Genomic DNA, 26,866 nt, shown 5'->3' with positions numbered 1-26,866 from the left:
TTGGCGTTATCTCGATTCCACTGCAATTTCGATGTGGATAGCCACTGTCTACAGCTCTGGGGACAAGTTTTTCTTGTTATTGTCGAATAGTGAACGGCGAGTAGCAAGTATCGTATCTCGCTATCTCCTCTGTGCTATCCTTTGGCATGCCGTGAGAGCGTATGTGTATGCCTATATTCAAGGTACCGTCGCATAGTAACGTGTGCAACCGTCCTAACCAAGAGAGAATTGTTAAGTACGCATGATCCAAGTGTTGTTGATTGCTTCATAATTTTCATATTTTAGCTTGATATCACGTATTTACCTGTAAGGACTCTCATCAATAACTTATTGCGGCTTGTGCAAGCTAATCTTCCGCCATGATAATTGCCTCAGCACCAAGAGCATTCGTTCAGTTTCGTTTGAGCAGTTGAACTTGTCGTCCTTGATGGTTCTTGCCGCCATTGGAATGACGCTCCATTTTGAGTTGAAAGTTGTCGCGTCACACCTTTGCTGTCCCAAGAAGAAGAGATTGATATGGGTACCGTCGCCTTGCTAATTTAACATTGTCCAATCGAATAGCCAGGTGTGCTTGCTGCATTTTCGGAACTGCCTCCTTCAATAGTTCATTGCTCTCGCATCTTTAGTCACTTAAGAGGCCATCGCTCCATGATTTCGCCTTATGCCTACGCGTGAAGGTGAATATGCCCCAGACAAATGAATGTATGCGAAATTGGATTTGTAGTATCTGCGAGACGTCGTCAAGGTTTGTTTTTGCTGCCCCTTGTTATGTTGTTGCCAAGCCCGCATTTTTGTGTCAATCGCGCCCTGTTGTCGCTCGTAGTTGCTGCGGGCCGATTTCGTCCATGTGTGCGATCTGAAATTTGTTGCCCATTGCATCTTGTTGCCACTTGTTTTTTTTTTGCCATCACAATAAAATAGTTGATGATTGATTGTGGGCTGAAATTGTCGCTTAGTTTCTTGTCACCGCAACGTAATAACGGATAGGACGGGGTTACCGTAGTGGCGATTTGCGTATTTCATGTACTCAACCAGTCGAATGTGCTGCCCCGTATCATGAACGCTGCAAATGTTGTCAAATGAGCTGTATGTCGTCCTAGTTTCTTGCCGCTCTTGCGCTTGTGTTTGATTATTATCACGTTCATGTCGTACATGGAGATAATAAATCAGCTCCCTTCGTTGATTGAAAACTGTTCCCTTGATTCTTTGGGTTTTTTTTGTCCCCAGAAGCAGCGATACGTAGAAGTAGTCGTCTTGTTGAATGATGTTGATTCGTCGGACAAACCGTCATGTGTGCTGTCGCCAAACGTCCATGATGTGCCCTTTTGTACTCCATTGCCACCATTTGAAGTTACCACCTTTGTTGATTGAGCGTTGTTGTTGTTGCGGCAAGCCCCTGTTGCTTTGTTGCCATGAGCAGACAGTAGATCCAGTTTTTTTTTGCCATCTCATTGATTTGATGCTGATATGGTCCAATAGTTGTGGTGTGCCCAGCTTTGTTGCCATCATATCGGAAATTGACATTGCTGACATTGCTTATTTGTTGGGTTAAGGTTGTCTCGCACAAGTCCTTGAAAAGCTTGAGATTTATGCCGCATATAAATAATCCGCGAAAAGGTCATGTCGCCTGTGTTTGCCACCGATATAATGTTCACCTCGAATGAGTCATGCCAAAGTAGCCTGTTCGCTAGGCCTTGCAGCTGCTTCGTCTATGCACTTGTTGTATGCATATGCTGTAATCTTCGTGATCTGTTTGAGTAATACAGATATCCGCATCAGTTTGCCGCCATAGCGCCGCCAACAGACAATAAATTTGCTGCTTTACCTGGAATTTCTCAATCCATGTTTCATTGAGTATCGCGTGTTCTTGTTTGTAAGCCAATTTGGAAGAGCGCCCGTTTGTCGTCGCCATTACCGTGATAGTCTGTTGTCAAGAGACTGATCAAGCCAAAGACGGGATTCTCGCAAGTCCCGGAGTTTTTTACTCGGCTAGCGTGGAAATATGACGCCACCTGTAGCAGCATAACCATCATGAATCATCCACCAAGACCACACGAGACGACGTGATCAAGCCAAAGACGGGATTCGCACAACACCCCGAATTTTTACTCGGCTAGCCTGGAAAGCTGACGCTCTCCATCGCGGCGTACCACCCACACCGCTGGCCGAACACCCCAACCCGGACACCCCAGCTTCACGGAATCCGGAGGCAAAGGTGGAGGCTGAGGCTGGACTAACATGGCTGTGACACTGACTACAGCCGGTGGAGGATCCAGGATATGGAAAGGGCGAGGACAACTCCGGTTGAGCCTTCGGTGGCAGGGATTGGGTGAGCAACATTGCCCTGGTTGCCAGGGCTTACGCAGGAACACCATCTTCATGAGCTGGAACTGACTGGGATGACAACCTTGGGAGAGGAATAAATTCCTAATATTGGGCCCCTCTTCGCCTTCTTCACACCACATCCGTGTTGAATGCGATAAGAAGAAGGGAAGAAGGAAAGGAAAGAGGGTATATCAGTTAGTAAGCCTCTTCTTATAAAAATGGCCGTAAGCATAGTACGTACCGTAATCATACAAGCATGACACCTTGGGTTGTCATTTGCTGTCAAGAACCGCCGCTGTACATGTGTCTCGATGGTGGATTCCTGCTGCCTACACAACCAAAGCGTTGCTCACCTCCCCACCACCGGCTCAACCGGAGTTGTCCCCATGTGCCCCCTCCAACCCCTTCACCCCCGGTGGCTGCAGCCAGTGTCGGCGCCAATGCCAACCCCAACCGCCTTTACCTCAAGAAACCATCCACTGAGATGTCTGGGCCGCACCCCATCGCCTGACGAAGGCGGCGACCGCCAGACACACCAAAGCACCGTGGCCGAGACGACCACCAAAGCCGAGAACCAGACATACGCTCTACTGGATATGAAATTTAATCATGAGCATTTCATCCAAACTAGGAAGCTTCCACAAATACATGATACGTTACCTTCACCAAGAGCCCTAGGACGCGCCCAAAACGACAGGCACACACAAAGAAACGATCGCCCGACAACCATGAGCCCAAACCCACCAGGCAGAAAAAGAAACGATGACCGAACAAGGTCACTACGCAGCACGAAACAGAACAGCAAACGACGACATGGTAGAACAGAAGGCATAGATGGCATAGACGGCATAGACGGGCATAGGAGGCATAGACGGGCATAAATGGCGGGATGACAGGAGAATGACGGCACAGACGCGGAAAAAAAGAAGACGACAACACCAGGGGAGAGGACAACAAGGAACGGAATGGGCTTAAACGCCTGTTTAAAGAAGCATTTCTATTAGTATCTAACTTATAGCACGTAACCCATTTCAGACAGGAAAAAATTGACATTTTTGCTGTTACTTACCCTCGTACAAGCCGCGAAGATCGCTGTCCTGATGGACAAGCGCGAACAGCTGGCTTAACACCTCTTGAGAATCCTCCAGCGCAAGGATCTCCAGCAACTGCGCGTCGTACTTGGAGGTGTTTGCGATGTCAACCACCAACAACTCTATGAGTTCCTCTGCGTCGGTCTGTGGTGGTGGTGGTGCGGAAGTGGTAGTGGCGGCAGGAGGCGAGAAAGAAGACGAAGCAATGTTGTCGCGAGCAACAGGCGCAGCGGAAGACGAAATTGGCGGCATTAGAGGTGGAGGAGCAGGCGGAGCAAAAGTGAAGTCGAAGGACGCGGATGAAACTGTGGCGGTGGTGGTGGTGACAGGAGGCGGAAGCAAGAAAACGAACGGAGTTGGTGGTGCGAAAGAAAAGGTGAATGGCATTGTAGCCGGGACAGTAGCGGTGGCGGTGGTGATGTTGTTGTTGTTGTTGTTGTTGTTGCTGGCAGCGGACGGAGCAGAAGAGACGACGGCGACAGGAGACAAAGCGGGAGAGAAGACAGGCGACAGCATTTCCACGTCAGGGGACGGAGCAGAAGAGACGACGACGACAGCAGACAAAGCGGGAGAGGAGACAGGCGACAGCATTTCCACATCGACGGACAAGCTGCGGTGACGGGTGCGATGGCGAGGGTGGCGCCGAGGAGCAAGGAACGACGGCGGAATAGGAGGTTGGCGAAGGTGGTGATGGCGGTGACGAGGGTTGCCGCAAACAGAGCGCGCAACGGGAACGAAAGGCACAAAGGCCAGCACAGCGGCATCTTGGTAGCACGCTGGCTCTTCGACATGATCAACCTCCGAAGGAACCACAGCTGCGGAATCACCCACTGCTGGCAGAGTCGACAGATACTCAAATACCTGAGGCTCGGAGGGTTCGAATGAAGCCTCGGGAGGCAACATCTCCACATCCTCGTCAATAAAGGGAGCCTCGTCAACAACTGCTGAAGAGAGCGAATCGTCAAAGTCAGGAAAGGAGGAGCTCGCTTCCGCCGACACAGCAGACAAGGACATATCAACCGCTTTTGGCGAAGAAGGCAAGACATGACGGTCGGCTACTGGGCTCGAGGGCCGCGAAGCACACAACGCGTCAAGCTGCACAACTTGCACTGCAGGACTTCCACTATCTACTGGAGTTGCTGTGTCCAGCTCAGGGCAGGCATCACCCGTTTCTTCACCCTGGGCAACCTCAACCGCAACAAGCAAATTGTACTCTTCTGCACGCTTTTGCCGGTAAGCACGCTCCTCGCGAAGGCGCTCCAGCCATTGCTGCTGATAGAGTTGCAGGTTGCGCGGAGAGAAAGGATCGTTCGGGTCACTTGCAGTCGTGCACGACGAGCTACCGCCATGCACAGTCGCAATGCGGGGAGTCACGGTGTCCACAGAAGACATTCCAAACGAATGCGCAACTGCAGGCACTGGTCTCTCCATTCCACGAACAGAGCTTTGGAGCACAGCAGGCTCTTGAGCAACTACTTCTTCAAGGTCCGTAAAGGGACTAGTCGGCAGGAAACTGGACAAAGCATTGGTCAACGAATGCACCAATGACCGCAGGACGAACGACAGCAACTTGGTCAATAAATGCACCAATGGCCGCAAAACAAACAACAACGACTTGGTCAACCACGACGGTGGTGATGGCAACGAATCATAAAACGCTTTTGCAAAGACAGCAAAAAGCATGAGTATAACCAGTATGGCAATATACTTAGCCAAGAGCAGTAACAGCATGATGGGGATCATGAGTACGCAGAGGAAGACGGAGACAATTTCAAGCAAGAGCATGATTTTGAGATGTCAGAAGAAACGATAAGGCTTTGGTAAAGAAGAAAAGAGGCGAAGTCGCGTAGCCCAGCTGGCCTTTAAGCCCAGAAATTGGGAGCCCGCTCGCTCTATAACTTTTTTTCGTAATCTGCCCCTTCCTGTCAGAAAGTTTGCTATGGGAACAGTATCCATCGTTTATTACCATGGCGGTTCCTTTATTCAAAAAATAAGCTGTTTGAAAGAAAAAAAAGTGGCTGCAAGTAAGCTGATTTGAGTAACGGTTGGACATAGTTCAATTTCCCAAACTTTTATTAATACGTAACAAAAGTATATACCGTGGCAGCAGCAATTCTCTATGATATCTTATAATTAATGGACACATCGTGACGCTGCTAAGATTCGTCTTTATCTCAGCATTAAAAGAAAGCAAGTTGTAATTGCATACGCAAAAAGTCGAGGTCTATCTTTTGCGGAAAAAGTAGATTGTATTCAATACGACCATGTAGGCATATGTTTTTATTTTGGCTTTTGATACGGACACCCCCCTCTGATCCTTACGGACACCCCCTTCTATTTTTAATCCTCATCAGGTTACACACATCCTATAAATATATACTTGTGGGGGTGACCGTAAGGTTATGAGTATACCTAAGTGGTGTGCTCTGTTATTTGCTATACCATATAACGGGAGAGCCATAAATCAAAGTGATGTAAAATATAATGTTCCTTTAAGGTATTGAGTAAATATTATCAACATCGCTGTTTAACATATGCCAGAATATATCAAATAACAATGAAATGTAGAGAGTGGTGTTCGAGAAGAGAGGGAATTACTGTACAGGAAGTAGTAGAGTGATTAATCTAGTGCAAAGGGTCCAGCACGCACTGTCTTTTCGTCGTCACGCTTTTTTATCTGCAGATAACGCCACTTATTGTTTTACGCAGGTTATCAATATTACCCATTGATCGGTATGCCTTTATACACATCGAGTTGATAATCGGCCAGTCCATCTTGATAATGCGTCCTTTTGTATCGATGGTAGCCCAATGATTGTTATTGAGATGCTGCATAATGATGGGGAGAGGATTCTTGTTGTCGGACGATGGACCTTGCATTGGCAAAATTAGAGATGGCTCATAAGCGTATTCGTCAGAGTCTGGCTTTTTCTTATCATTGTCTGGATAAATTGCAAGAGGTCGTTGATAAGTGTCTGCAGCGATCTGTGCAAAGTCAGGCGCAAGGAACCAATAATCCGATGGGCACGATTCTGGGGGTCGTGGAGCATCAAGTGCGTAAGATAGTGATGTTTCAATACGCTGTAAATTTTCACGCATAAATACATAGTGCTGCTGATATATATCCTTGTTTATCTTGAAGCACTCCAGCATTTGTAGCTTGACCAACATAAAAGCCTCTTGATTGCCGTGTACATGATGTGCGATTGTGCGGAAGCCACAGAAGCCATCAGACATAATGTCGACAGTTGTTTCAATGAACTTGCGAGGGATGGTTGGATGAACGAAGAACTTCAGCTTGGGTACAAAATCTTTTTTGGATCTACAATAGTTTATCAACTTAGTTTGGTTACAAAAAATCGTGATAGCTGCAAGTATTTGTTAGCTAGAATTCCATCAGAAGAGCACGTACCTTTTGTTCGTGCTTTCAAGGAAGTTCATCTCCGGATCCTTTCTTTTCCCTTGTTGAGGAAAAATGTAGATGTTATCATCCTCAGTGTTGCTGCCTTCGGAGAGTTCCTCTGACTCGTTGGCATTTCTATTTTGAAAGCGTTGCTGGCTATCCTTTTCATCGAGTTCGAACTTTGACGGTAATCGTGCATTTCTTATGTTAGCTGGGCGTCCTTTCGTCTTCACATTGCTTGGTAATTCGATGTCGCTAATGTCGATACTCATTGTATATTCGTCGATAGTCCCATCGATACTACTAAGTAAATCGGATTTTTGCTGATCCGACCGCATATTGTAGAGTACATCATGCAGCTTCTGTAGTACCATGTTCTGTTGCTCTAATACAATTGCTTCAGGAGTATACACCTTTTGGAAGCTATCTGTGGATAAATAACTCTCATATTAGGATATGAAGTATATTACAGGCGCATAGTATAATCACAGTATTACTATAGCAGAAAATTATACCTCTGTCATATTCCAAACGCCATCGATCAGGGATATCCAACAAGCTTATACTGAACCCTTTTCGTGCGATATTATGTTGACACGGCAGTCCATAGTTTAGCGTGGTACCACACCAGCACTCGCTTGAGTCAAGTTGATATTTATCGCAGTTATCCCAAGCTCGTTTGAGCTCCCTTCGGAGTCGATTCAAAGCAAAAAACGAAATAGTGCCAAAGAGCTCTTGCATCGCAGCCGATTCATGCTTTCCATACAGTGGCATTTTATGTCTTTCTTGCAAAAACTGAGTCTCTTCATCAGCCAACTAGTACAAAATTCTGATTAGCATATCTGTTAACACATTAACTTTTCAATTCGAAAACAAAGGGTGTAGTACATACCGATTTACGCATGACACGATCAATTGCTTTGACCGTTTTAAACAAGCTTCCGGTGGTTTGCATTGTATCTTTGATGCGCCAGTGTGTTCCTTCAACACGCGATGATGCCCTCATTCCCATGTTTAAAAGTCTTCCGGCATAACAAGCACCCCATTTCTCCTTATATTCAAGACAGCTATATAATATAATATAATACAGCTGGTGAGCACAACTCGGCAAAAGCCTCAGTCAAATATTGGATAAAGGTAGTTAACATACCCGTTGAGATAGTCCATCATTTTCTCTTTCTTTTTGTTTGCCAGCAAACGTATTGCAGACGTTGCATCATCTTCAGTATCTCTGTCGTTCTCGCTATTGCTGCTGTCGTCATGATGCTTCGCTTTGGACTTTGTTTTCTTGTGCTTTTTGTTGGATCGCTTATGGTTTTCGTTGGTATACGCAAGAGCACCTTTTTCGATCAGACACTTATAAGCGTCAATGGCAGCCTGGAAAGTCGCTTCGTCTTTTTTACCAACATAAACCATTTGCTTAATGATAGCTTTGGCTTCGCCTATCTCTTCGCTGTTCGGTGGAAAGCAAGTACTGAAAATGCTACGTAAATGCTGCTCCATATGCCACCCGCAAAGTATATACTCTTCTTCTTTGAAAGTTGACTCGATGGCGTTGATTAAAGCTCTTTCGTTGTCCGTAATGAAGATGCGTACGTTTCCTTCTGGCCATATGACTTGTCGCATAGTCCGAAGGATCCAGGTGTACGACTCTTCTTTCTCGTTTACCAAGAAAGCAGAGGCAATAAGCACGTTCTTGAGCTTTGATGCACCGAGATGACTGACACCAACAACATTGACAAGAGGCATCTTGGTTCTGCTCGTTTTGTACGTCGCATCGATAGCAATGATCTCGTTGAATCGTCGTGCTTTTGCTATACTCGTTTCATGGGTGAAAAAGAGGGTGTCGAGACTTTTACCTGTGCCGTCTAGCTTATATCTAGTGATATAGTTGTTACCAATGAGGAACTCGAATATCCTACTGAAGCCGCCATGATTATCCTCACGGAATATTTGCGCACGAAAACTGTATAGATCCCTCATGGTCATAATTGCGCCGTCTTCGTGGTTCTGGACTTCTCGATGTATCATGAGGGGCCTGACGGAATTATCTGTCAATGATAATATTTGCTGCTCGGCGTGGAGAGTTGGCGTGCGGTGTTGGTGGTAATACTGAGGAGGCTTGTCGAGGGAGTGGTTGTGCTCATTGTCGTTGCTGACCTTCGTTACTTTCCAGTGCTTATCCTTCTCGGACCACCTTAGGTTCATGGTCCATTGGCAGCCGGTCGTTTTCGTCGCTGTTTGGCGTCCCCGCGTTTCTTCAGTTACTCCATGTGTATTGCGATAGCTTCCACCATGTACGCACTGGATCACGATTTTTACGTTCTTCTCACTTCGTTTAGTTGAAACCGCAAAGTTGTATTCTCTGGCTTGCTCGTTGATTGCTTTCACAATTTGCTTATTTGATCCGGTATAAGTAGTGTCAATCAATTGCTTCATAGTGTTGGGATAGTAGGATGATAAACGTAGGTAGAAAGTTGAAGATATAATATCAAAGTATACTGTTTATTGAGGAGCATTTGTATACTTGTATAAACTACTGCTCATAAACACATCCGTAGAGACACCCTAGAGAGTTTGAAAAGCATTAAGGAATGTTTTTCATGTACTTTTTATGGTTCCTTTTTGTTATATATCGAAAGATGTATAATAACAATAACAAGTGAACAAATCCAGTGAACACATCCTTGCGGACACCCCCACAAGTATATATTTATAGGATGTGTGTAACCTGATGAGGATTAAAAATAGAAGGGGGTGTCCGTAAGGATCAGAGGGGGGTGTCCGTATCAAAAGCCTTTTATTTTTGTCAAAAACAACATGTCCCTATCTATAGTATATGAATAAATTTGGCACTACACATAATTTGGTCAAAAAGAAACTCAAGATTGTTTCCATGAGCATCAATAAGTGGTAGGCTGCAATGATATGTTATGTATCCAATAAACTTTAGTGACGCTAATGGTAATTTTATAACAACGTATATCTTTTTTTCGAGATGGACAGATGCCTTCAATCCGATTCACAGATACCGTGTGGGTATACCCAAACCACACAACTATCTTTATAGAGCCAGATCCGGTTTTTCCAATGCTTTACTGCAAAAAGTGAATAGTTGTATATGATAATAGAGGAAGAAAGAGAATAAATATGACACGCAAGATGCTGTTCGCGTCTTGTTTGGTTGTTTAGCTCTCTCGTCCCAGGATCTATCTAATATTATAGTACTCTAGGTAGCCAGCCCACACATCGGATACGTATTCAGTTATCAGGTACAGAATGTTGCTATTTTGAAATGTAAAATGGCTCTTTTTTTCTAAGAAAAAAAAAAGTGAGGATCCGCAAAAGACATAGCCCAAAAAATCAGATTCACTGAGTGTATTTCATCGACTGACGACCACACTATATTCTGTGCATTTTTGTGCGTGTGGACGGCAACAAATTGGTCACCGTTGACGATACTGATAATATGAGACACCGGGCGCATTCTATCTTGTGGGGGGTGACGACGGAGGCACAGCTCAAGTTCGTGGTTAATACCATTGATCTTATATCATGCGGCTAGTATGTTCGTTCGTGCTACCGCGTTATTTAAAGATGATAGAAGACTTACATTTATTACACACACGTGTTCAGCATATAATAAAAACTTTAATGGTTTCCACACGTCAGTCTCCAAGATTCATTACAGGCTACGTATACTCTAAGGGGTGTATAGTAACCAATGCCCTAAAATTACAACTGTTTGGTATATGCGACGCCTTCATGATCACATTAGTCTCTTAAAAACAGAAATCTTATGCACCTTATGTATTTAAAGGAAACTGTCCCAACGAGAATTCAAGCGAAGATCCAAAAGGAGCGAAAGGGATACAAGGAGAGAAAGAGGGAGATATTGACGCTACCGCTACTATACATATATCATTTGCATTGAAGTTTTCTGATAATGGTATGTGTGATGAATTTAAAAGGGTGTGAGAGCAAAAATACAGACCATGGTTTGGCTTTTTGGTCAAGTTTTTCCAAAATCTGTTCCAGAGCAGTATCGCTTTTGTCTGAATGATCTATTTCAGCTGCAAATCTGAAACGGATCCATTATACCGCCGTTTCCTTTTAAGACGACCGGCATCGATGCATGTGTCGAATTCGAGTTCATCGACTTTTCAGCGATCACGTCCAAGACTTGAGGTGTCACAGCTGCTGGGGCCTGGTTGAACTTTATTGAACGTAGTAGTGGTGCCGTCTGCTGATTTGTTGTCGCTAATAACACCGTCAAGAGCTTTGCTAGCGCATCAGCAGTGATGCTTACACAGGAGTTGAGCTCTAGTGTTTCCAAAGATTTGGCGCCAATACCAATGGCTTCCAATACTGTATCGTCAATGCAATCGTGTTTATCATGAAGACAAAGATGCGTAAGGTTTGGTTCGTTGTCGATATGGCTGAGATCGAGGCGTTCAAGGGAAGGGAAAACGAGTACTGATAATCGTCCGAAAACACTTTCAGATGTGAGTGTGGCTCCTTTAAGATCTAAAAACTTTAAGCTTTCTCGGTAATCTCTTGCAATCGCACAAAGAAGGTCTTGCGATCCATTATAGAAATCTTGCGAATCGTGCAAAGCAAGTCGCTCCAAAGAAGAAGATATAGGTTTGGTAGTTGAGAGGTTTTTCACTGTTTTCGACTTCCATTCGCACTGGTCGTATGCTGCCTGGTCGAGTGTTCCACCATCCTCATAACCGGCGAGGAAAAGAGATACAAGTTTTGGACAATGCTCACGTAAAAGCGACGGAAGCGAATGGCCAGTTGCTACGATATTACACAGGCACAAGGAGAGTCGCTGGAGATTTGTTGCTGTTCTCAGGAACGGTAACGGATCAAAGCTGCCTTCCTTATCAATGTTACAAAACTCTAAACTCAAGTCCACGAGATGCTGGTGTTTGAACGATGGCGCCAACTGTGGTTTATTTTGTTCACCGCCATATACGAAACCATAGTAGGACAGATGGCGAAGGTTCGGGCAATAACACAGTATCATGTCAGGGGTAGTATTGGTCTGGTCCTCTTCGTCGTGTGCGATAGAAACGCGGGTAAGTGTGCTGCCACATATACCAATTAACTTTAGGAAATCTGACTGTTTTACAAGGCTGGAGCATATTTTAACTTTGTCAAAAGTTTTTAGTGTTATTATGTAGCAACCGTTATGTTGTTATACGTACCTTCTTCAATCGCGTCGCATTTCAGATCGGTTAAGAAATTAATTACAGCTGTCGAATGATCTCTGTCATAGCTGGCTTGCACGCGTATTTGTTTTACAACAGATCCACGGATGCACGATCGATACGGGAGGAGGTCAGGTACGATGTTGTGCCCATCGTCCATTGACAAACTTTCCCACATGCCCTGCCATTCCAAAATCGCAGAGCGCCAATCGTTGCATACAGAGGCATAATGCCATCGTTCCTTAAAAGTCAAATGACTGAAAACTATGTGTTGTATATCGCTAGGGAGTGTTGACAGATGATCCTTGGCTGTGTTACGCGTTGCCATAGAAAGGAAATACAAAAGTTTGTGGCGACAGCATGTCGGGTGACAATTTATCTTGACCAACGATAAGAGGCATCATGGTAAGTCAAGAATAGGCGGAAACACTTGATAGTTTGGCAAAAATATTTAAATTGCATTATCATTATGAGAAACAGCTATGATTGAAAAAAAAACAGTGTATGTCGATGTACGAATAAACTATTGTGTCTTTTTGCCTTCTGAACTGCTGATGAGTAATCTTGTCGATATGGATAACCTTGAAAACATGTTTTTAATCCACTTTTTCACGGCATCGTCTCATAGTGAATGATTTGTACGGATGAAGTTAGGGGCGATATTCTGCTTATTTGTTGGCGGCAGAGCCATCCAGAATTTTTGCCAACTGATTCAAACTGGCAAGCACCGGCCAATGTTATTCAAATGTTTAAAGTAATGAGTCTCGAGAGGCAACAACGGGAGAGGTTCGATATGGTGAGCTTTCGTTGTTGTCAAGGAAACGAACTATATATTCCAAAGTCCACGTTTCCCCTTTTAATAATCCTTTTTTGTTTCCGCCTAAACCTAACCTGGGACGTGTACTTTTCCTTGTCAATGTCAAAAGAAAACCCTCAACTACTCGACGAAACTGATTTCGACGCCATTGTGCTCGGCACTGGTTTGATCGAATCCATTGTAGCGGGGTGAGAGCTTTGTTCTCGTATTTTATCAACCAATACAAGCGCACAATATAAAAGAAAAGGGTCCACACAATTACTAATCAACAGCTAAGAAAAAAAAAGTTCGCTTGCCCGTGCAGGAAAGAAAGTCCTCCATGTCGACAGTAATGACCACTATGGCAGTAATTGGAGTGTTTTTGGTTTTAAAGAAATGTTACGTTGGAAGCAACGCATAGAACAAGGTTGGAACAGCTTTTATTATTAAAGAAAAAGGTTACAGGTACTGACCACCGCGTTTTTTTTATGCCAGAGCGCAATTCTTCCGAGAACAACGGTACGAGTTATATAAGCCCTTGTCAATCCCTATTTTTTAGTTCACTCTATCTCATTGCTAAAAACTAACGATATCTACAGAATCCGAAATAAGCTACCAGGAAAACTACAAAAACAACTATCGAAAGGTCGCGTTCAACGTACACGAGCAACCGTCGACGGGATCTATACCTGTTGAACTCGACGCTGACACAGACGAATCTTTGGAAAGCGCAGTCCGCAACAAGATCAAATCACTCCTCTCGGTTGAGCCCTCGGCCGATAAGGTGCTTATCGAAGAAACGATCAATCAAGAGGTCAAGGATATAGTGAGCAAACACCAAGATACTACGACGATCGATCTGCAGCCAAGCGTATCTCGATTAAATTTCCTCTTGAGTGCAATGCGTGCATCAAGGGCCTACAATTTGGATTTGACCCCCAAATTGTTGTCATGTAATGGTGAGCTCGTGGAAATACTTATCCAAAGTGGAGTTGGCCGATATCTGGAATTCAAGGGGGTCGATGACATTGGTATTTTCGATAACGAGCAAGGGCGACTCGATCGAGTAAGTGGGTTCTAAAATGTACCTGGATTAAAGGACGTCCGATATTGATAAGGGGTGAGGGGGGCTCTTTTGCTTTGTCTGTTAGGTACCGAGCTCGAAGCAGGATGTATTTACGAACAAGGGGATTCCCTTGATCGATAAGCGCAAATTAATGCGCTTTTTGACGTTTGCTATCGACTTTGATACTAATCCTGAGGTACTACAAGGTAAGAAGCTATTCTCTTAAGACATAAATCACGAAAAAACAAGTGGTAAACCCAAAGTAATGATGTGCTTTTCTAGGAAACGAGGATATGCCATATTCACAATTCTTGGATGAAAAGTTCAAGATTTCGAGAAAATTACAAACCGCCATCATCTATGCTATTGCAGGAGTGGATGATCAGAGTAAGTATGTGAGTGTTATAATGGCACAGGAATAGAGAGGATATAACACACACATCATTTTTTTTTTAGCTGCAACAAAGGTTGGGTTGGAACGAACACAGGCATTTGTACGGTCGATGGGCCGGTTCAACAAAGGTGCATTCCTTTGCACTTTATACGGTGGTGGTAGTGAAATTGCTCAAGCATTTTGTCGGTAAGTTGTTCTTGGTATCCAAATTCACTCTTTCCTGATGATAACCTTTCTAACATGACAATATAAAGTGTCTGCGCAGTATATGGTGGCGTTTACATCCTTAGCCAACAGCTGACCCGGTTTCTGATTGACGAAAACACCGGTGAATGCAAGGGCATAGAGACTAAAGATGGACAGAAATTCAACGCCACCTGGGTTGTTGCTGGCATTGATTATTTGGATGAACGTTGGATACCATCCTCAAACGATTATGAGTAAGTTTATTGCTGACGTGTATATATTTTACTCACTTATTTAATTAACTAACACGGTGATATTTTTACAAGAAAATGGATATCACGATCCATTGTTGTAACTGATAAGCCCTTAGTGTCGTTTGGGGAAACGGATGACATGTTATGTTATAGCGTGTTGCCACCAGGTAGTTCTGCAGGAAATAAAGACCAACCGATTTTCGTTTTACACCAGAACCATGAAACAATGGCGTGTCCACGCAATGAATGTAAGTTATCTTTTTCTCCATCATACGAGGATACTCAACTTATTCCCTGTTTAATAGACGTGACATATTTGTGGAAAGAGTCAAGTGAGGGAGACCGCGATGAACTGCACAAGGCCATTGATTTGCTTTTGCCTGAAGGTAATTTTCGAGCAGACATAAGCACGCGTCTTCGTATTTGACCACTACATTCGGGCCATTTTCTATCTTCTCACATACCCCGCGTGCTGCGTTTTAGATGGACATGTCAAGTTTTCACTTTTGTACGAGCAACGCTGCCGACAAGTGTCCTTGGCAGATTCGTGGCAACTACCCAAAAATGTTATCCCGTGCAGCGATCCCACTGGCTCCACCAGCTTTGAACAAGCTGTGGTCGAGGCAACCAAAATATTTTATCAATGTGTGCCCAAAGATACTCCTTTCATGCCACCACAACCAGAAGATCCTGAAGAAGACTACTGATGATATATACCTGCTGACGCTTATGTTCTTTATTATGTGTAAAATAAATATGTAAGATTTCTCAATTCACAAGGAAAAACATAAACACCATTTGTAGACCTGCGATAGTTAGCAGGAACCACATACGCCGTTTACGTTGGGGATTGAATGTGGAGGGTCCAGCAGAAGCATCCGGCAAAATGACATAGCGCATAGATCGGAGCTGTATATAAGGAAAGATGAGTATAATTTCGCCAAATATACGCGCAACACCCTACACACACATAGATAGGCAGGGCATAACTTACCAAGAAGAATCCAACACTTAAGGCGGTGTATAGAAAGACGGCCGTGGAAAGCCATTTTCCAGCACCCAGGAGCTTGATCACATCCGTAACAATGATGCAGACGTATTTATAGCCCGAATATGAAACCAGATCAAGCATGGATGCTTCGAAGGGTATATTCAAAAAGTAGCATGTCAGGCGCATACCGATAAGTTCAAAGAATAAGAACGCAAATGAGCACCATCCTGCTACGTATAATTGCTCGGGGTGGAAACTACAGCGATGTCACATTTTTTTTCTGTCTGTCAGTTCAATTGGGGAAAAAAGATGATTCCTGAAACACTATCACACACTTACGATCCCTGCTGGCCAGCGGCAAGTCCACAGAGTAAAATATACGTCACCATAGCCATCACTAGAGAAAAGCACGTTTATCTGTCAGCATACACATGTAGCACTTTTAAGCAATCATGTCAACCGAATGTACCTGGTATATATAGATCAGGCGAATTGATATCTTCGCGTGGAGGTCTGAATCCGTCCATTTGACCAGTTTCTGTCCGCTTTATTGAACGGCCCCATGGCTTCACATACAAAAAAAAACATTACATACCGCTCTATCAATACGCTTTCATATTATAGAGCCTCTATGTTTAAGCTTACCGAGTGTCGCCAAGGGAAGAGTATCAGTCTCAGTTTATTAACGACATAGATATTGCTCACGTTGAAATAGTGTCGCAAAGCAGGCATATCCACCCATCGGTTGAACTAGCAAATACAGACGTATCAGACATACCCGTCAGTTTCCATTTCTTTATAAAGAGCATATAATCACTTGCGCTGGATACTATTGATCTCGCAACTTGTTATTTCCCCCCCCCACTTACGTTGCGTTCCATATAAGCAGTTCCTTGAGCGACCGCGTTTCCGGCAAACTGCATACCTAATTGTGTAGCTGGTTCGTTAAAACCGAATTGGGTGTACATGTCGCCGGTAGGAGGTGGTCCACCCATGTTTGGCGTATAAGGACCTTGCTGTTGTGGTGTTGGTTGCTGTGGACCTTGACGATACTGGAAATTCTGCTGTTGTTGTTGTTGTTGTTGCTGTTGCGGGTGTTGCTGCTGATGGAGGCCCGGCGACGCGGATGTTTGATGAACAGCCTGATTGAAGTTTGGAATGGGATGTTGTGGGATGGGATGCTGAAGTGGAGGCGGTGTCTGCGTGTTCACGGGTGGCGATCCGTGAGGATTATAATAGTTGTTGTAGGCATTTGGATTGTTTTGGTACATGGTGCAAAAGACAGTGTCGCGACGAGTTGAAAGGAACACACTATCGTCGATTATTGGCCGAAAAGTAAAAAGCTGAGACACAGGACCACGAGTGGTGCTGGATCTGCTAAAGCTTCAAAATTAAAACCAAACCCCTCTTATTACTACTACTGCTTTGGGTGACACATGTGATGTTGATGTTACATGCTCACATTGCATCAAAAAAACGACTACTAGCTCGCTACCCACAAGTGATCGATATACCAAGAGGTATGGGGTATGAGAACAGGACTTTTAATAATCGAATAGGGAGCACACTATTCATGTCGTAACCTTCATATATTTCAATCAACAGTGTCTATATACATTATTTCTTGGGGCCGATCATTTCTTCTGGACGAACCCATTCGTTAAACTGCTCCTCGTTCAAAGCACCAAGGCTGATAGCAGCTTCCTTTAACGTAGTCCCTTCCTTGTGAGCCTTTTTGGCACAGGCAGCGGCTTTATCATATCCAATGTATGGGTTGAGGGCTATGAACAAGCACAGAAAATTCAACTTTAGCAATGTATTCTTCACAGAAAGAAAAAGTGGGGTAAAAGCTCACCAGTGACCAACATGAGTGACTCATTCATGATTTTGTTGATTTGTTCACGGTTTGCAACAATGCCAACAACGCAGTTTTGAGTGAACGATCTGCAAGCATCCGCAATCAAAGTAATAGACTGCAAAAGGTTGGCAATCATAACAGGCTTGAAGACATTAAGCTATTAAGAAAGATACATAGAACCAAGTTCAGCGCTTCGAATCCGTCACAGCGATCATGATACTCTTGTAGGCAATAACTTTACCTCGAATTGACCATAACTTCCAGCGACACTGATAGTCGTAGCATTGCTATCGAACGAACAAAGTTTTGAATGTGAATAAACTATGTATTGCTTTTCGAAACGGAAGAATGACTTACCCCATCACCTGGGCACACACCATAGTCATGGCCTCGCATTGTGTAGGGTTGACCTTGCCTGGCATGATGCTAGACCCGGGTTCGTTCTCGGGCAAGCTCAGTTCTCCCAAACCACAACGAGGACCTGATCCAAGGTAGCGGATATCGTTTGCAATCTTCATGAGCGAAACTGCTATCGTGTTGAGCGCACCAGAGCATTCGACAACGGCGTCATTGGATGCCAGTGCTTCAAACTGAGAAACAACGGTGAGATACATGTATGTGCATGCGGCACACATCCACTTTGTGTGGTTTTTTTTTTTTTGAAAAAGGAACACTCACCTTGTTGGGGGCAGTTTCAAAGTGCTCGCCAGTGACTTCGGAGACAATCTCTGCAATTTTGACATCAAAGCCCTCACGGCTATTCAATCCAGTGCCAACTGCTGTACCGCCCTGGGCCAAACGAGAAAGACGTGGGATGGTTCCTTGCACACGCTCGATACCATACGTGAGCTGCTGGACATATCCTGAGAATTCTTGACCCAAAGTCAAAGGAGTGGCATCTTGTAAATGGGTGCGGCCAATCTAAATGCAGGATGTAGTGTAATGACCATGTGGTTACAGGCAAGAGAATGATCAGCATACAGCAGATAAACACATCCCATCATCGTCATCGCCCTTTATAAAGACCAACACACACACACACACACCTTGATGATATCCTTGAACTCCTCAGACTTGGCTGCAATTGCGTCACGTAGCTCGGCTAAAGCTGGAACAAGCTGTTCGCTTATTTCGACCACAGCTGCAATATGCATGGCTGTAGGGAACGAGTCGTTGGATGACTGGCCCATGTTGACATGATCGTTAGGATGGACCGGCGTTTTGCTACCCAACTCGCCACCCAAAATCTCAATAGCCCGGTTCGACAGCACTTCGTTGACGTTCATGCTTTTTGTTTTTGATTGTGTTTGCGGCATGGCGATTAATATATGATTTCTCTCGAACTCCTTGCATGCTCTTCGTGCGAATACTGTCGTCATATCCAGCCCGCTTTTTGATGATCATGCTACTTACTGTGTTTGTGTGCCTGAACCCGTTTGCCAGATCACTAGCGGAAAGTGATCGTACAATTTACCGGCAATTACCTGCACCAACAAAACAAACCCCAGGTCGCCGATCAGTCAAAAAGAAAAGCCCCAACCTAATCATATATACGCCCCCCCCCTCCCTATCCAAGTTCATACCTCATCTGCCGCTTGGACAATAGCATCACCAATCTTTTGATCAAGAATACCATAGCTCATATTTGCTTTCGCAGCTGCTTTTTTCAAGATGGCAAAGCTCTTGATCAGAGCCGGGGGCATACGCTCGCGGACTCCTCCGATCTTGAAGTTTTGCAAAGATCTGTTTTTTTAACAATCATCAGGAGAAGAAGCTGGCGATGATCTCTACACGTCACGCCGGGTTTAGGGTCGGTCCCTCTGTTTTACCTTTGCGTTTGGGCACCCCAATAACGGTCGGCAGGAACTTGCAACTCGCCAAAAGTATCGCGTTCTACTCGAAAGTCGGTGCTCATAACGGTTGATGAAAAAAAAAGTGATAACAAACGGGAAAAGGAGGGTAAACAAAAAAAAAGACAGACAGATTCTCTTTATTATGCAGTCGGAATTAATTCACACGGGGACCGAAAAAAAACCAAAACATAAGCACTCATGCTTCGTTCCCATGGAAGTTGCGCCATGCATAACAACGCTGTATCATGGTCCAAAACCAGCGTGTTCCATTAGAGCACGATGTGTCTATGTGTTGATAAGACAGGGTCTGTTCTTTCGGCATTGTTTTTTGTATATGAAAACATCACGCGATAAAATGAGCGACAACAGTAATAAACTTACTCATCAGAAAACGCCAAAGGCCGCTTAAACTTCACGTACGCTTTGAAGCGAAGAGGGCAAATCACCTGTTTTCTCAGCCAGTTTTTCTCAAGAAAGGCGGTCGTGACGCTGGGTAAGGTTGTGAGCTAAGCGATGTAGGTGATTTTCATATGATTTGGGTCATTCACACCAAGTGTCAAATCCGACAAACGTTCTACTGACTTTAACTTCATGTGTTGTCTGTTCTTTTAAAACAAGATATCATGTTAATCTGTGCATGTTGTCGATGGGTCGGTGCAGCGCGTATATATATATATATATATATATATGTGTGTGTGTGTGTGTATATATATATAGAACAAGCCCAAGTCACGGATGTGTAAGGCACGCTTGCATGACTGTAAACATATGCACGTAATGTATACACATATGATACCAGCAGGGCTCATCATCACGTTTGTTACCAGCTACTTGGAAACAGATTGACGCAAAGAAACAAATAGGATACTCATGTGTCATCTGGAAGATTAGATAATGAAGCAGTGGAGGATAAACATTGCAGCACCATCTGTTACCATTGTTCATCATGTATGTATGTCATTTTGGTTAAAGAGGCTGGCTCTTTACATTCTGAGTTACATGGAATGATGATGAGTGGATCAAAGGATCAGAACCGTAAGGGTCAAGTCATCTCCGTATCAGGATATTGGCATCGTAGCAGTGAAATGGGCAAAGTTTCACAAAGGAACCGTGAGTGCTAATTCTCTACGTGTGGGAGTACTTTTGTAAAGTGTAACCCAAGATAACAAAGCGGGCCATTTCTTAGGTGTATATGCTGGCTGTCCTCAAGAGACTGCTGCATATTACACCGATCGATACACACACACACACACACACACACACACGCAGGAACCTAAAGAACTGTGTTCTACTTGGTAACTGAATGGGGCTCTAGACACACTAATTGCATTGACGCGAGCAATGTTTTATTTGTTGTTCGGTATAAACTGTATGTGCGTGATTGTTTCCAAAGAACACGACTTTCCATACATAACCTGAAACATGAAAGGAACTCACAGCTATTTACCGACTATTGAATTGTTTTGACGGGAGAGGTGTATATGCTCTCACTAGACATATCTTGCCCGCTGTCCACAAAAGGAAACGGTGTGCTGCTTATCAATCAAAGGCAAAAGATTATAAGAAGAGGTGGGAAAACCAACGACGACTCCCAGGCCTTTTGGGGAAACACATCAAAAGGCAATTATAATTGCTGGACTTTAAAAAACCAGAAATCATTCTGTTTCTTTTTCCACAACCACCATTTCCCATGTCGGCTTCTCGGTTGAAGGATCGCCAGTTACTCGGTGTCGCCCAAACAGCAACAAGCAAGGAGATCCGCAGACGATACATAGAGCTATGTAAGAAGCATCATCCCGATGTTGCCCGAGAGCCGTCAGCACAAGGCGAGCCAGATATTCGAGACATTACCGCGGCATATCGACGCCTTGTAGGCAAGGACGTCTCTATGGCCGCAAACACGGCCGCTGCAGCATGGCAAGAAAGACCACCTGAAGCACGAAAAGGAGCGTCTCCACAGGAGCAGCACCAATGGACAAAGTGGTCCCTGTTCACCGGCGTTGCGCTGGTGACCACCATCGTCGCCTACTCCAGGTACGAGCCGCGGAAGAACCACATTGTCGACCTGGATCCAGCAATGCACCGAACTTCTTGGCAACAGCAACAGCCACAGTACGGCAATGGCTCAAGTTATCGTCAATGGCGCAAAAGCTGAATGGACAAAAAAAAAAAAAACAACCAACATATACGAGGCAGAGAAGAAGGAGGAGAACGGTCATTTTCGCACAAAAACGCAATGGTGTCGGTTCTTTTGCTCCAAAAAAGACAACAGCCACAGGTGCTGCAGTATATACACCCCCATCATACCCATAACTACACACGTTTTCGTGGCAGCAGCATCATAGTTCAGTTTCTCACAGCCAGCTGCGTGTAATGCAGCAAGTGGTACCACATGAACCTTAATTGGAGCATATCTGGGGAAACCAGCAGCAACAACAAGTAGTAGTCTCCCATTGTACAATGAGAATAACAAATGCCTTGGACCGCAAAGAGCAATGTAATTGATGACAACAACAAGAACGAGCGTATCGACTGCTGTGGGGTGCTGGGCGTATTTAGCGTAACGTTTGTTGTGTGTGTGTTGGAGAAACAAAAATAAAAATCTCTCTCTCTCTCTCTCTCTCTCTCTCTGCCTCTCTGTCTCTGCCTCTCTGTCTGCCTCCCTGTGACTTAAATCCTAGCAGCAGGAACAGAAGAGTAGAGAGGCAAATGGATGAGACACTCCAGAGCGAGCGGGCGAGAGCGCCTTTGAATTTTTTTTTTCTCCAAACGCTTCCTAAGCTGACCCCCTCCCCTCCCCCCCTCCCCCACCCTCTTTTTTCTCTCTCTCTCTCTCTCTCTCTCCTTCAGTTTCTCTCACTCGCACCTCTTTCTCTCCCCCTCTTCCATTGATGCCAACTCTGTTGTCAGCTTCTCGCTCAGAACCATTTCCATTCCCTGACATGATGGGTGAAGAGCAGCCGTCTCCGTTCAAGGAAATTATCAAACAGCTTGCTGCTCAAGCTCCCAAACCTTACGGCGCCATCCCGCCGCTGTTAAAGAAGCGCAGGAAAAAAAGCAGTGGACGCCATGAGAGAGAATTGGGAACTCAAAAGACATCACAGCAGCGACGTCAAGAACGACAACGACGACAACAACAAGCGGAGGAAAAGGAACAGCCACAACCCCAACAGAAATCTTCCGCCACACCCGATCCCGAACAACAAAAGCCTATGCGGCGAATGTCCCATGTGGAAGACTGGATTGTCGTCGATAGTAAAGAGTCTCTGCCAGACGACGAAGAAGTGGTATATATCAATTTGAGAGAAAAAAAAGGGACGGACAAAAGAGAGAGAGAGAGAGAGAGAGCGAATTTTACAAAGGAACGGTCAATTCTACAGTTATCATCCACAACTCATGCCTACGACAAACTCCTTCTCTATACTGGCTATTTCATAATGTTAGGAAGACAAAGGTCGCTTCAAGTCGTTCCTGTATGCGGACTTTTTCACGCAGGTCCTGCCATTACATATGCCGCCTCCTTCACTCAGTGCTCCACCCAGCGAGCCCATACCCATTCCTGGGCGTCCGACGCTCGACGGTGTCCAAACAATGGACGAAGCAGATGACGAAGAGCTAGAAGAAGAAGAGGACGATGAAGACGAAGAAGAAGACGGAATCATGTCGCGTCCACACCATCATCGTCCACATCACAACCGCCACCACCACCACCATCATCATCATAGACGAAAGGGGCGGATGCATCCTCACTGGAAGAGTGATGGAGAAGAAGAAGAAGAAGAAGAAGAAGACGACGACGAGGATGATCTGGATGACGAGCTTAGTGTCAAAAGCGCAGTACTGACAGAAAGTGAAAAGTCATTAGTGCGTCGACACTCCATTTCCTCGTTTTCCAAGGCCCAAACGCCGTCTACGTTGACAACCCCATCGTATGCCATGTCATCGTCGCCGCCACAGCAGTCAGATATGCATCAGGTGCGATGGGTCCAAACGATCGCACAACTCCGGCGGTCACTGGTTCTGTCATCGTCAGTGTCCTCGCCTTCGCAGCAGCAGCAGCAGCAATCGCCGCCGTCGTCGGTCGTGTCATCCTCCTCATCACCCGCCACGCCTTATAAACCCATCAAACCGAGCAAGAAAGACGGGTTTATCCCGATGCCCCCTGCTCCCCGTCGGCCGGCTTCACAGCGGCGACGTTCCGAGGCTACGACGCAGCCACGATTCAATCCAGACACCAACACCTACACCCGAGATACCCGATCCAACCCAGATCATTTACGAATCATTTCATCCGAACTCAACATGATCCGTGCTCGCAAACTACTCAGTCCTCTCAAGCCAAGAGGCTTCTTGCCCCGACGCAAGGATCCTTTTGTCCGTGGCGACCGGCGACGCGAATCCAACTTGCGGTGCGAACTGGTATAAACTCTTTTTTTTTTTTTTGTTTATCTGCAGTTTTGTTTCTTGTATATCTATCACCATTACACTTTCTTCTTGTATTCTCTATCGTCTCAGTGCTTGTACGAGGTGATCTATACACTTTTCTCTCTCTCTCTCTCTAATTCGCAGTTGATGACGATGACGATGATCAACAAGCAAGAGGAAAACTCTTTGTAACTATTTCTTTTTACCCATGTCTACAAGCAAACCCCCATATCCAATCCTCTCATTATCATCACACGTATAAATCACCAGTTACCACCAATACCCCTGTCTCCCTTTCTTTTCCTCTTCCGCAACCCATCCCTCCTCCCCTTCCCTCCCCGCTTCCGAATGTGTGTGTGTGTGTGTGTGTGTGTCTCAGCATTATATATATGTCATGAGCCAAAATATCATGGAATTGTGTGGCATTGTATGTGGACAACAGCAACAACAAGTCTCAAAAGCTGCTGCCATGAGAAGTGATACTTGTGTTTGTTACACGGCCACGTTTGAGAGGCTCTCTCTCTCTCTCTCATTTCATTATCACGAGCCTAATTATAAAATAAAAATAACATTTGCTACGAAATAGTAATTTCCCCGAATTAGACATGCACTAGTGCACCGAGAGGAGGAGGAGGAGGAGGAGGAGGGGGTCCAAAAAACTGCTGAAGCCCAGTATAGACTGCCACCTTCTTTTTTTCTTTATATATATATATCGATCTTTTTTGTATATGAGCCTATCCTCGTTATTAAGTCTTGCTCCTACTAGTACGACCACTACCATCATTGCAGCAACATCGCTAGCCGATGGACCTAAAGATGTATGGGGCCCACTCGCCATTGCGCTGCTGGCCAGCATGACCCAAGCTTTTGGTATATCACTTCAACGTCGCTCTCATCTCGTCGAACAACGGCTCGGAAGCGACGACAATCTCCCATTCTACAAACGACCATTATGGCTTTCGGGATTTTTAATTTATACAATGAGCAACGTTGTTCAGTCGACTTGTACTATTGGATATTTGCCCATTGTCATCCTGGCACCCATTGGTGCCATTGGTTTGGTATTCAATGCCATATTCGCAAAGATCGTCTTGGGCGATCCCTTTACAATGAAAACGATACTAGGTAACACATAGCTCAAGGGTAGTAAAAAAGAAAAAGTGTGTGTGTGTGCGAGAGAGAAAAGAGAGAGAGGCGAAGAAAAAAAGAGGATTGCAGTATAGTTGATGAATAACACCCGATGGGATATGTTATTTAGGAACAATGCTTATTGTTATCGGCGCTATGCTTGTTGCTGGATTTGGCGTTGTGCCAGAACCCAATCATTCGCTGCAAGATCTTATTCGTCTGTACAAGCGACCTGCATTTATTGTGTATTTTGCCGTCATCGAGTCATTCACGTGTCTGGGCCTGGTCTTGACGCACCTTATCCAATACAATGCAGAACGGTCAGAAGCATCAGGACGTTGGTTGGGAGGCATCTATGCTCGTCCAGACCTCAAGATGTGGCTAGGGATCAGGTATGTGGGTTTCTAGGAATTCAGGAGCCTCTCTCTCTCTCTCTCTCTCTCTGTTTATGATAGGTTCATGGTTTTATTGACGATCCCATCTTGTTGCTGTTTATCGTATAGCTACGGTGTATTCGGTGCCAACATCAGCAGCCAGGCCATGCTGTTTGCAAAAAGCGGTCTAGAACTGCTGATCCTTTCAGTTTTCCACCACGATAATCAGTTTGCCAATCCTCTTACATGGCTGTTGGTATTAGCGCTCATATTTACAGCAGTATTGCAGGTAAGATCGATCGTCCTCTTCTTTGGTTTGGGTTGGGTCTGGGGTCGTGCATTTTGACCCATTGCCCTCCCCCCCGCACCCCAAAAACATCACACCACCTCCTTTTGCTCATACTCATACTCTCTCTCTCTCTTTTTCAATGGGCTTTATGAAGCTTTACTATTTGAACCGAGGCATCCGCCTGTGCGACACGATTATTCTTGTCCCCCTAAACTTCTGCTCCTTCAACGTCTCGTGTCTGTTCAATGGACTGGTCTATTACGATCAGTGGGAACGATTGTTCTGGTGGCAAATGGTCGCGGTGCTCATGGGCATTGCTGTCCTTATCAGCGGTGTGCTTGTTATCTCATGGCAGCCGGGATATATGGCAGCAGCCGGAGCAGAACCCGAGCAGGAATCTGCATCCAATATTCAGAAGCATGCAAAGGTACTCCCCAAAAGCAAAGGGCTGTGGACTAAATTACGCTCACGCCAACAACAACAGCAAGATACCACTACCACCAGTGAGCCGGATGAAAGGACGAGTTTGTTACATTCATAAAGTTCGCCTACCACCCAAACCGCCCCCCGTCCACCATCATCTCTGCGCTTGTTATATCATTTCATATCTCTTTCATCCATTGAAACTACTATTACTACATTACTACAATCCTAACAGCAACATTCATCATCCCCTTACACAACCCACACCACACAAGAGCATACATTTATCGTTCATATTTTTCTTTTTTTTTTCTTATTCCTTATTATACGCGTACCTCTAAGCCCTCCAAAACACCCCTTCAGCCAGCCAGAAAGCTGTACATAGAGGATAAAGCTTATTATTGATTAGGAGTTGTTTTCGATCATGGCGTTTTTTTTCTTTCTCTCTCTTTTTCTGGGGATATGCATAATGAAAAGGCTGGCCAGCGCATGGACGCACTGTGCTCCATAGTAAGCTATATGAACTGGGTCAGCAGCACAGATGATGCTGTATGTATGTCGTTGTGGAAAGGTTCTTTACATTCTATGTACTGTATAGGGGAAAAGGGGGACAGGAAATGAGTAAGTGGATAATAGACTCTTCTACATGTAATAGTCTCTCCTCGTGCAGTTCTGATCGCGCTATCATAGATTTAGATGCATGTCCAATGTAACAAAAGCTCAGACTCTCTTCCTCTTGCTTCTCCCAACTCATATGTACCACTAATCATCCAAGTCATGCATTCGTGTATATA

The 26,866-nt window shown here is 44.9% G+C and overlaps 10 protein-coding genes across 10 annotated transcripts; 5 read left to right on the top strand and 5 right to left on the bottom strand.

The window, feature by feature from the left end:
- Window positions 1-2,024: 2,024 nt before the first annotated feature.
- BDB00DRAFT_830474 (uncharacterized protein) lies at window positions 2,025-2,343 on the bottom strand (the record flags this gene model as incomplete). Its single annotated transcript, XM_053124036.1, has 1 exon — window positions 2,025-2,343. A coding segment is annotated over one exon (198 nt), but the record flags the coding sequence as incomplete, so codon positions are not given.
- A 181-nt stretch (window positions 2,344-2,524) lies between these two features.
- Window positions 2,525-3,251, top strand: BDB00DRAFT_463851 (uncharacterized protein). The gene has a single exon (XM_053117475.1). It carries the CDS (start codon window positions 2,637-2,639, stop codon window positions 3,204-3,206), a length of 570 nt encoding a protein of 189 aa, XP_052978226.1. The 5' UTR covers window positions 2,525-2,636; the 3' UTR covers window positions 3,207-3,251.
- Window positions 3,025-3,915, bottom strand: BDB00DRAFT_830466 (uncharacterized protein). The gene is made up of 2 exons (XM_053124035.1): window positions 3,395-3,915; window positions 3,025-3,304 (listed from the first exon to the last, which is right to left on the bottom strand). Exons 1-2 carry the CDS (start codon window positions 3,801-3,803, stop codon window positions 3,297-3,299), a joined length of 417 nt encoding a protein of 138 aa, XP_052978225.1. The 5' UTR covers window positions 3,804-3,915; the 3' UTR covers window positions 3,025-3,296.
- A 6,905-nt stretch (window positions 3,916-10,820) lies between these two features.
- Window positions 10,821-12,459, bottom strand: BDB00DRAFT_463636 (uncharacterized protein). The gene is made up of 2 exons (XM_053117474.1): window positions 12,033-12,459; window positions 10,821-11,976 (listed from the first exon to the last, which is right to left on the bottom strand). Exons 1-2 carry the CDS (start codon window positions 12,361-12,363, stop codon window positions 10,889-10,891), a joined length of 1,419 nt encoding a protein of 472 aa, XP_052978224.1. The 5' UTR covers window positions 12,364-12,459; the 3' UTR covers window positions 10,821-10,888.
- A 492-nt stretch (window positions 12,460-12,951) lies between these two features.
- On the top strand, window positions 12,952-15,438 carry BDB00DRAFT_766146 (uncharacterized protein; the record flags this gene model as incomplete). The annotated part of the gene is made up of 9 exons (XM_053119569.1): window positions 12,952-13,040; window positions 13,140-13,258; window positions 13,431-13,897; window positions 13,983-14,103; window positions 14,324-14,477; window positions 14,546-14,731; window positions 14,804-14,979; window positions 15,037-15,144; window positions 15,215-15,438. 9 exons carry the CDS (start codon window positions 12,952-12,954, stop codon window positions 15,436-15,438), a joined length of 1,644 nt encoding a protein of 547 aa, XP_052978223.1.
- A 61-nt stretch (window positions 15,439-15,499) lies between these two features.
- Window positions 15,500-16,690, bottom strand: BDB00DRAFT_766226 (uncharacterized protein; the record flags this gene model as incomplete). The annotated part of the gene is made up of 6 exons (XM_053119576.1): window positions 15,500-15,640; window positions 15,726-15,978; window positions 16,062-16,119; window positions 16,192-16,288; window positions 16,368-16,472; window positions 16,592-16,690. The coding sequence occupies 6 exons, from the start codon at window positions 16,688-16,690 to the stop codon at window positions 15,500-15,502; spliced, it is 753 nt and encodes a 250-aa protein (XP_052978222.1).
- Window positions 16,691-17,112: 422 nt separating this feature from the next.
- BDB00DRAFT_830440 (fumarate hydratase) lies at window positions 17,113-19,565 on the bottom strand. Its single transcript, XM_053124034.1, has 9 exons — window positions 19,410-19,565; window positions 19,164-19,323; window positions 18,994-19,064; window positions 18,627-18,867; window positions 18,259-18,501; window positions 17,938-18,170; window positions 17,822-17,867; window positions 17,578-17,737; window positions 17,113-17,503 (listed from the first exon to the last, which is right to left on the bottom strand). The coding sequence occupies exons 1-9, from the start codon at window positions 19,493-19,495 to the stop codon at window positions 17,340-17,342; spliced, it is 1,404 nt and encodes a 467-aa protein (XP_052978221.1). The 5' UTR covers window positions 19,496-19,565; the 3' UTR covers window positions 17,113-17,339.
- Window positions 19,566-20,751: 1,186 nt separating this feature from the next.
- On the top strand, window positions 20,752-21,608 carry BDB00DRAFT_830435 (uncharacterized protein). The gene has a single exon (XM_053124033.1). It carries the CDS (start codon window positions 21,124-21,126, stop codon window positions 21,586-21,588), a length of 465 nt encoding a protein of 154 aa, XP_052978220.1. The 5' UTR covers window positions 20,752-21,123; the 3' UTR covers window positions 21,589-21,608.
- Window positions 21,609-22,257: 649 nt separating this feature from the next.
- On the top strand, window positions 22,258-24,299 carry BDB00DRAFT_830431 (uncharacterized protein). Its single transcript, XM_053124032.1, has 2 exons — window positions 22,258-22,720; window positions 22,878-24,299. The coding sequence occupies exons 1-2, from the start codon at window positions 22,325-22,327 to the stop codon at window positions 23,856-23,858; spliced, it is 1,377 nt and encodes a 458-aa protein (XP_052978219.1). The 5' UTR covers window positions 22,258-22,324; the 3' UTR covers window positions 23,859-24,299.
- A 413-nt stretch (window positions 24,300-24,712) lies between these two features.
- BDB00DRAFT_766188 (uncharacterized protein) lies at window positions 24,713-26,190 on the top strand (the record flags this gene model as incomplete). Its single annotated transcript, XM_053119574.1, has 4 exons — window positions 24,713-24,983; window positions 25,117-25,378; window positions 25,490-25,649; window positions 25,804-26,190. The coding sequence occupies 4 exons, from the start codon at window positions 24,713-24,715 to the stop codon at window positions 26,188-26,190; spliced, it is 1,080 nt and encodes a 359-aa protein (XP_052978218.1).
- Window positions 26,191-26,866: the final 676 nt, after the last annotated feature.

The sequence above is a fragment of the Zychaea mexicana genome (assembly GCF_025766255.1).
Source record: "Zychaea mexicana strain RSA 1403 chromosome Unknown BDB00scaffold_52, whole genome shotgun sequence".
In the NCBI taxonomy this organism is placed as follows: Eukaryota; Fungi; Mucoromycota; class Mucoromycetes; order Mucorales; family Lichtheimiaceae; genus Zychaea; species Zychaea mexicana.
This window is presented reverse-complemented; position numbering and strand designations above follow the sequence as displayed.

Excerpts from the sequence above, each read along its gene's own strand:
- BDB00DRAFT_463851 (XM_053117475.1), top strand. The coding sequence starts at position 2,637 with ATGGTGGATTCCTGCTGCCTACACAACCAAAGCGTTGCTCACCTCCCC.
- BDB00DRAFT_830466 (XM_053124035.1), bottom strand. The coding sequence starts at position 3,803 with ATGCCATTCACCTTTTCTTTCGCACCACCAACTCCGTTCGTTTTCTTG.
- BDB00DRAFT_463636 (XM_053117474.1), bottom strand. The coding sequence starts at position 12,363 with ATGGCAACGCGTAACACAGCCAAGGATCATCTGTCAACACTCCCTAGC. Across the intron at positions 11,977-12,032 it reads ATGCGACGCGATTGAAGAAG|TTAAAATATGCTCCAGCCTT; the intron begins GTACGTATAACA and ends CTTTTGACAAAG.
- BDB00DRAFT_830440 (XM_053124034.1), bottom strand. The coding sequence starts at position 19,495 with ATGAGCACCGACTTTCGAGTAGAACGCGATACTTTTGGCGAGTTGCAA. Across the intron at positions 18,171-18,258 it reads TTGAAACTGCCCCCAACAAG|TTTGAAGCACTGGCATCCAA; the intron begins GTGAGTGTTCCT and ends GTTGTTTCTCAG. Across the intron at positions 17,868-17,937 it reads GTGTGTGCCCAGGTGATGGG|CAATGCTACGACTATCAGTG; the intron begins GTAAGTCATTCT and ends TTCGTTCGATAG.
- BDB00DRAFT_830435 (XM_053124033.1), top strand. The coding sequence starts at position 21,124 with ATGTCGGCTTCTCGGTTGAAGGATCGCCAGTTACTCGGTGTCGCCCAA.
- BDB00DRAFT_830431 (XM_053124032.1), top strand. The coding sequence starts at position 22,325 with ATGCCAACTCTGTTGTCAGCTTCTCGCTCAGAACCATTTCCATTCCCT. Across the intron at positions 22,721-22,877 it reads TGCCAGACGACGAAGAAGTG|GAAGACAAAGGTCGCTTCAA; the intron begins GTATATATCAAT and ends TCATAATGTTAG.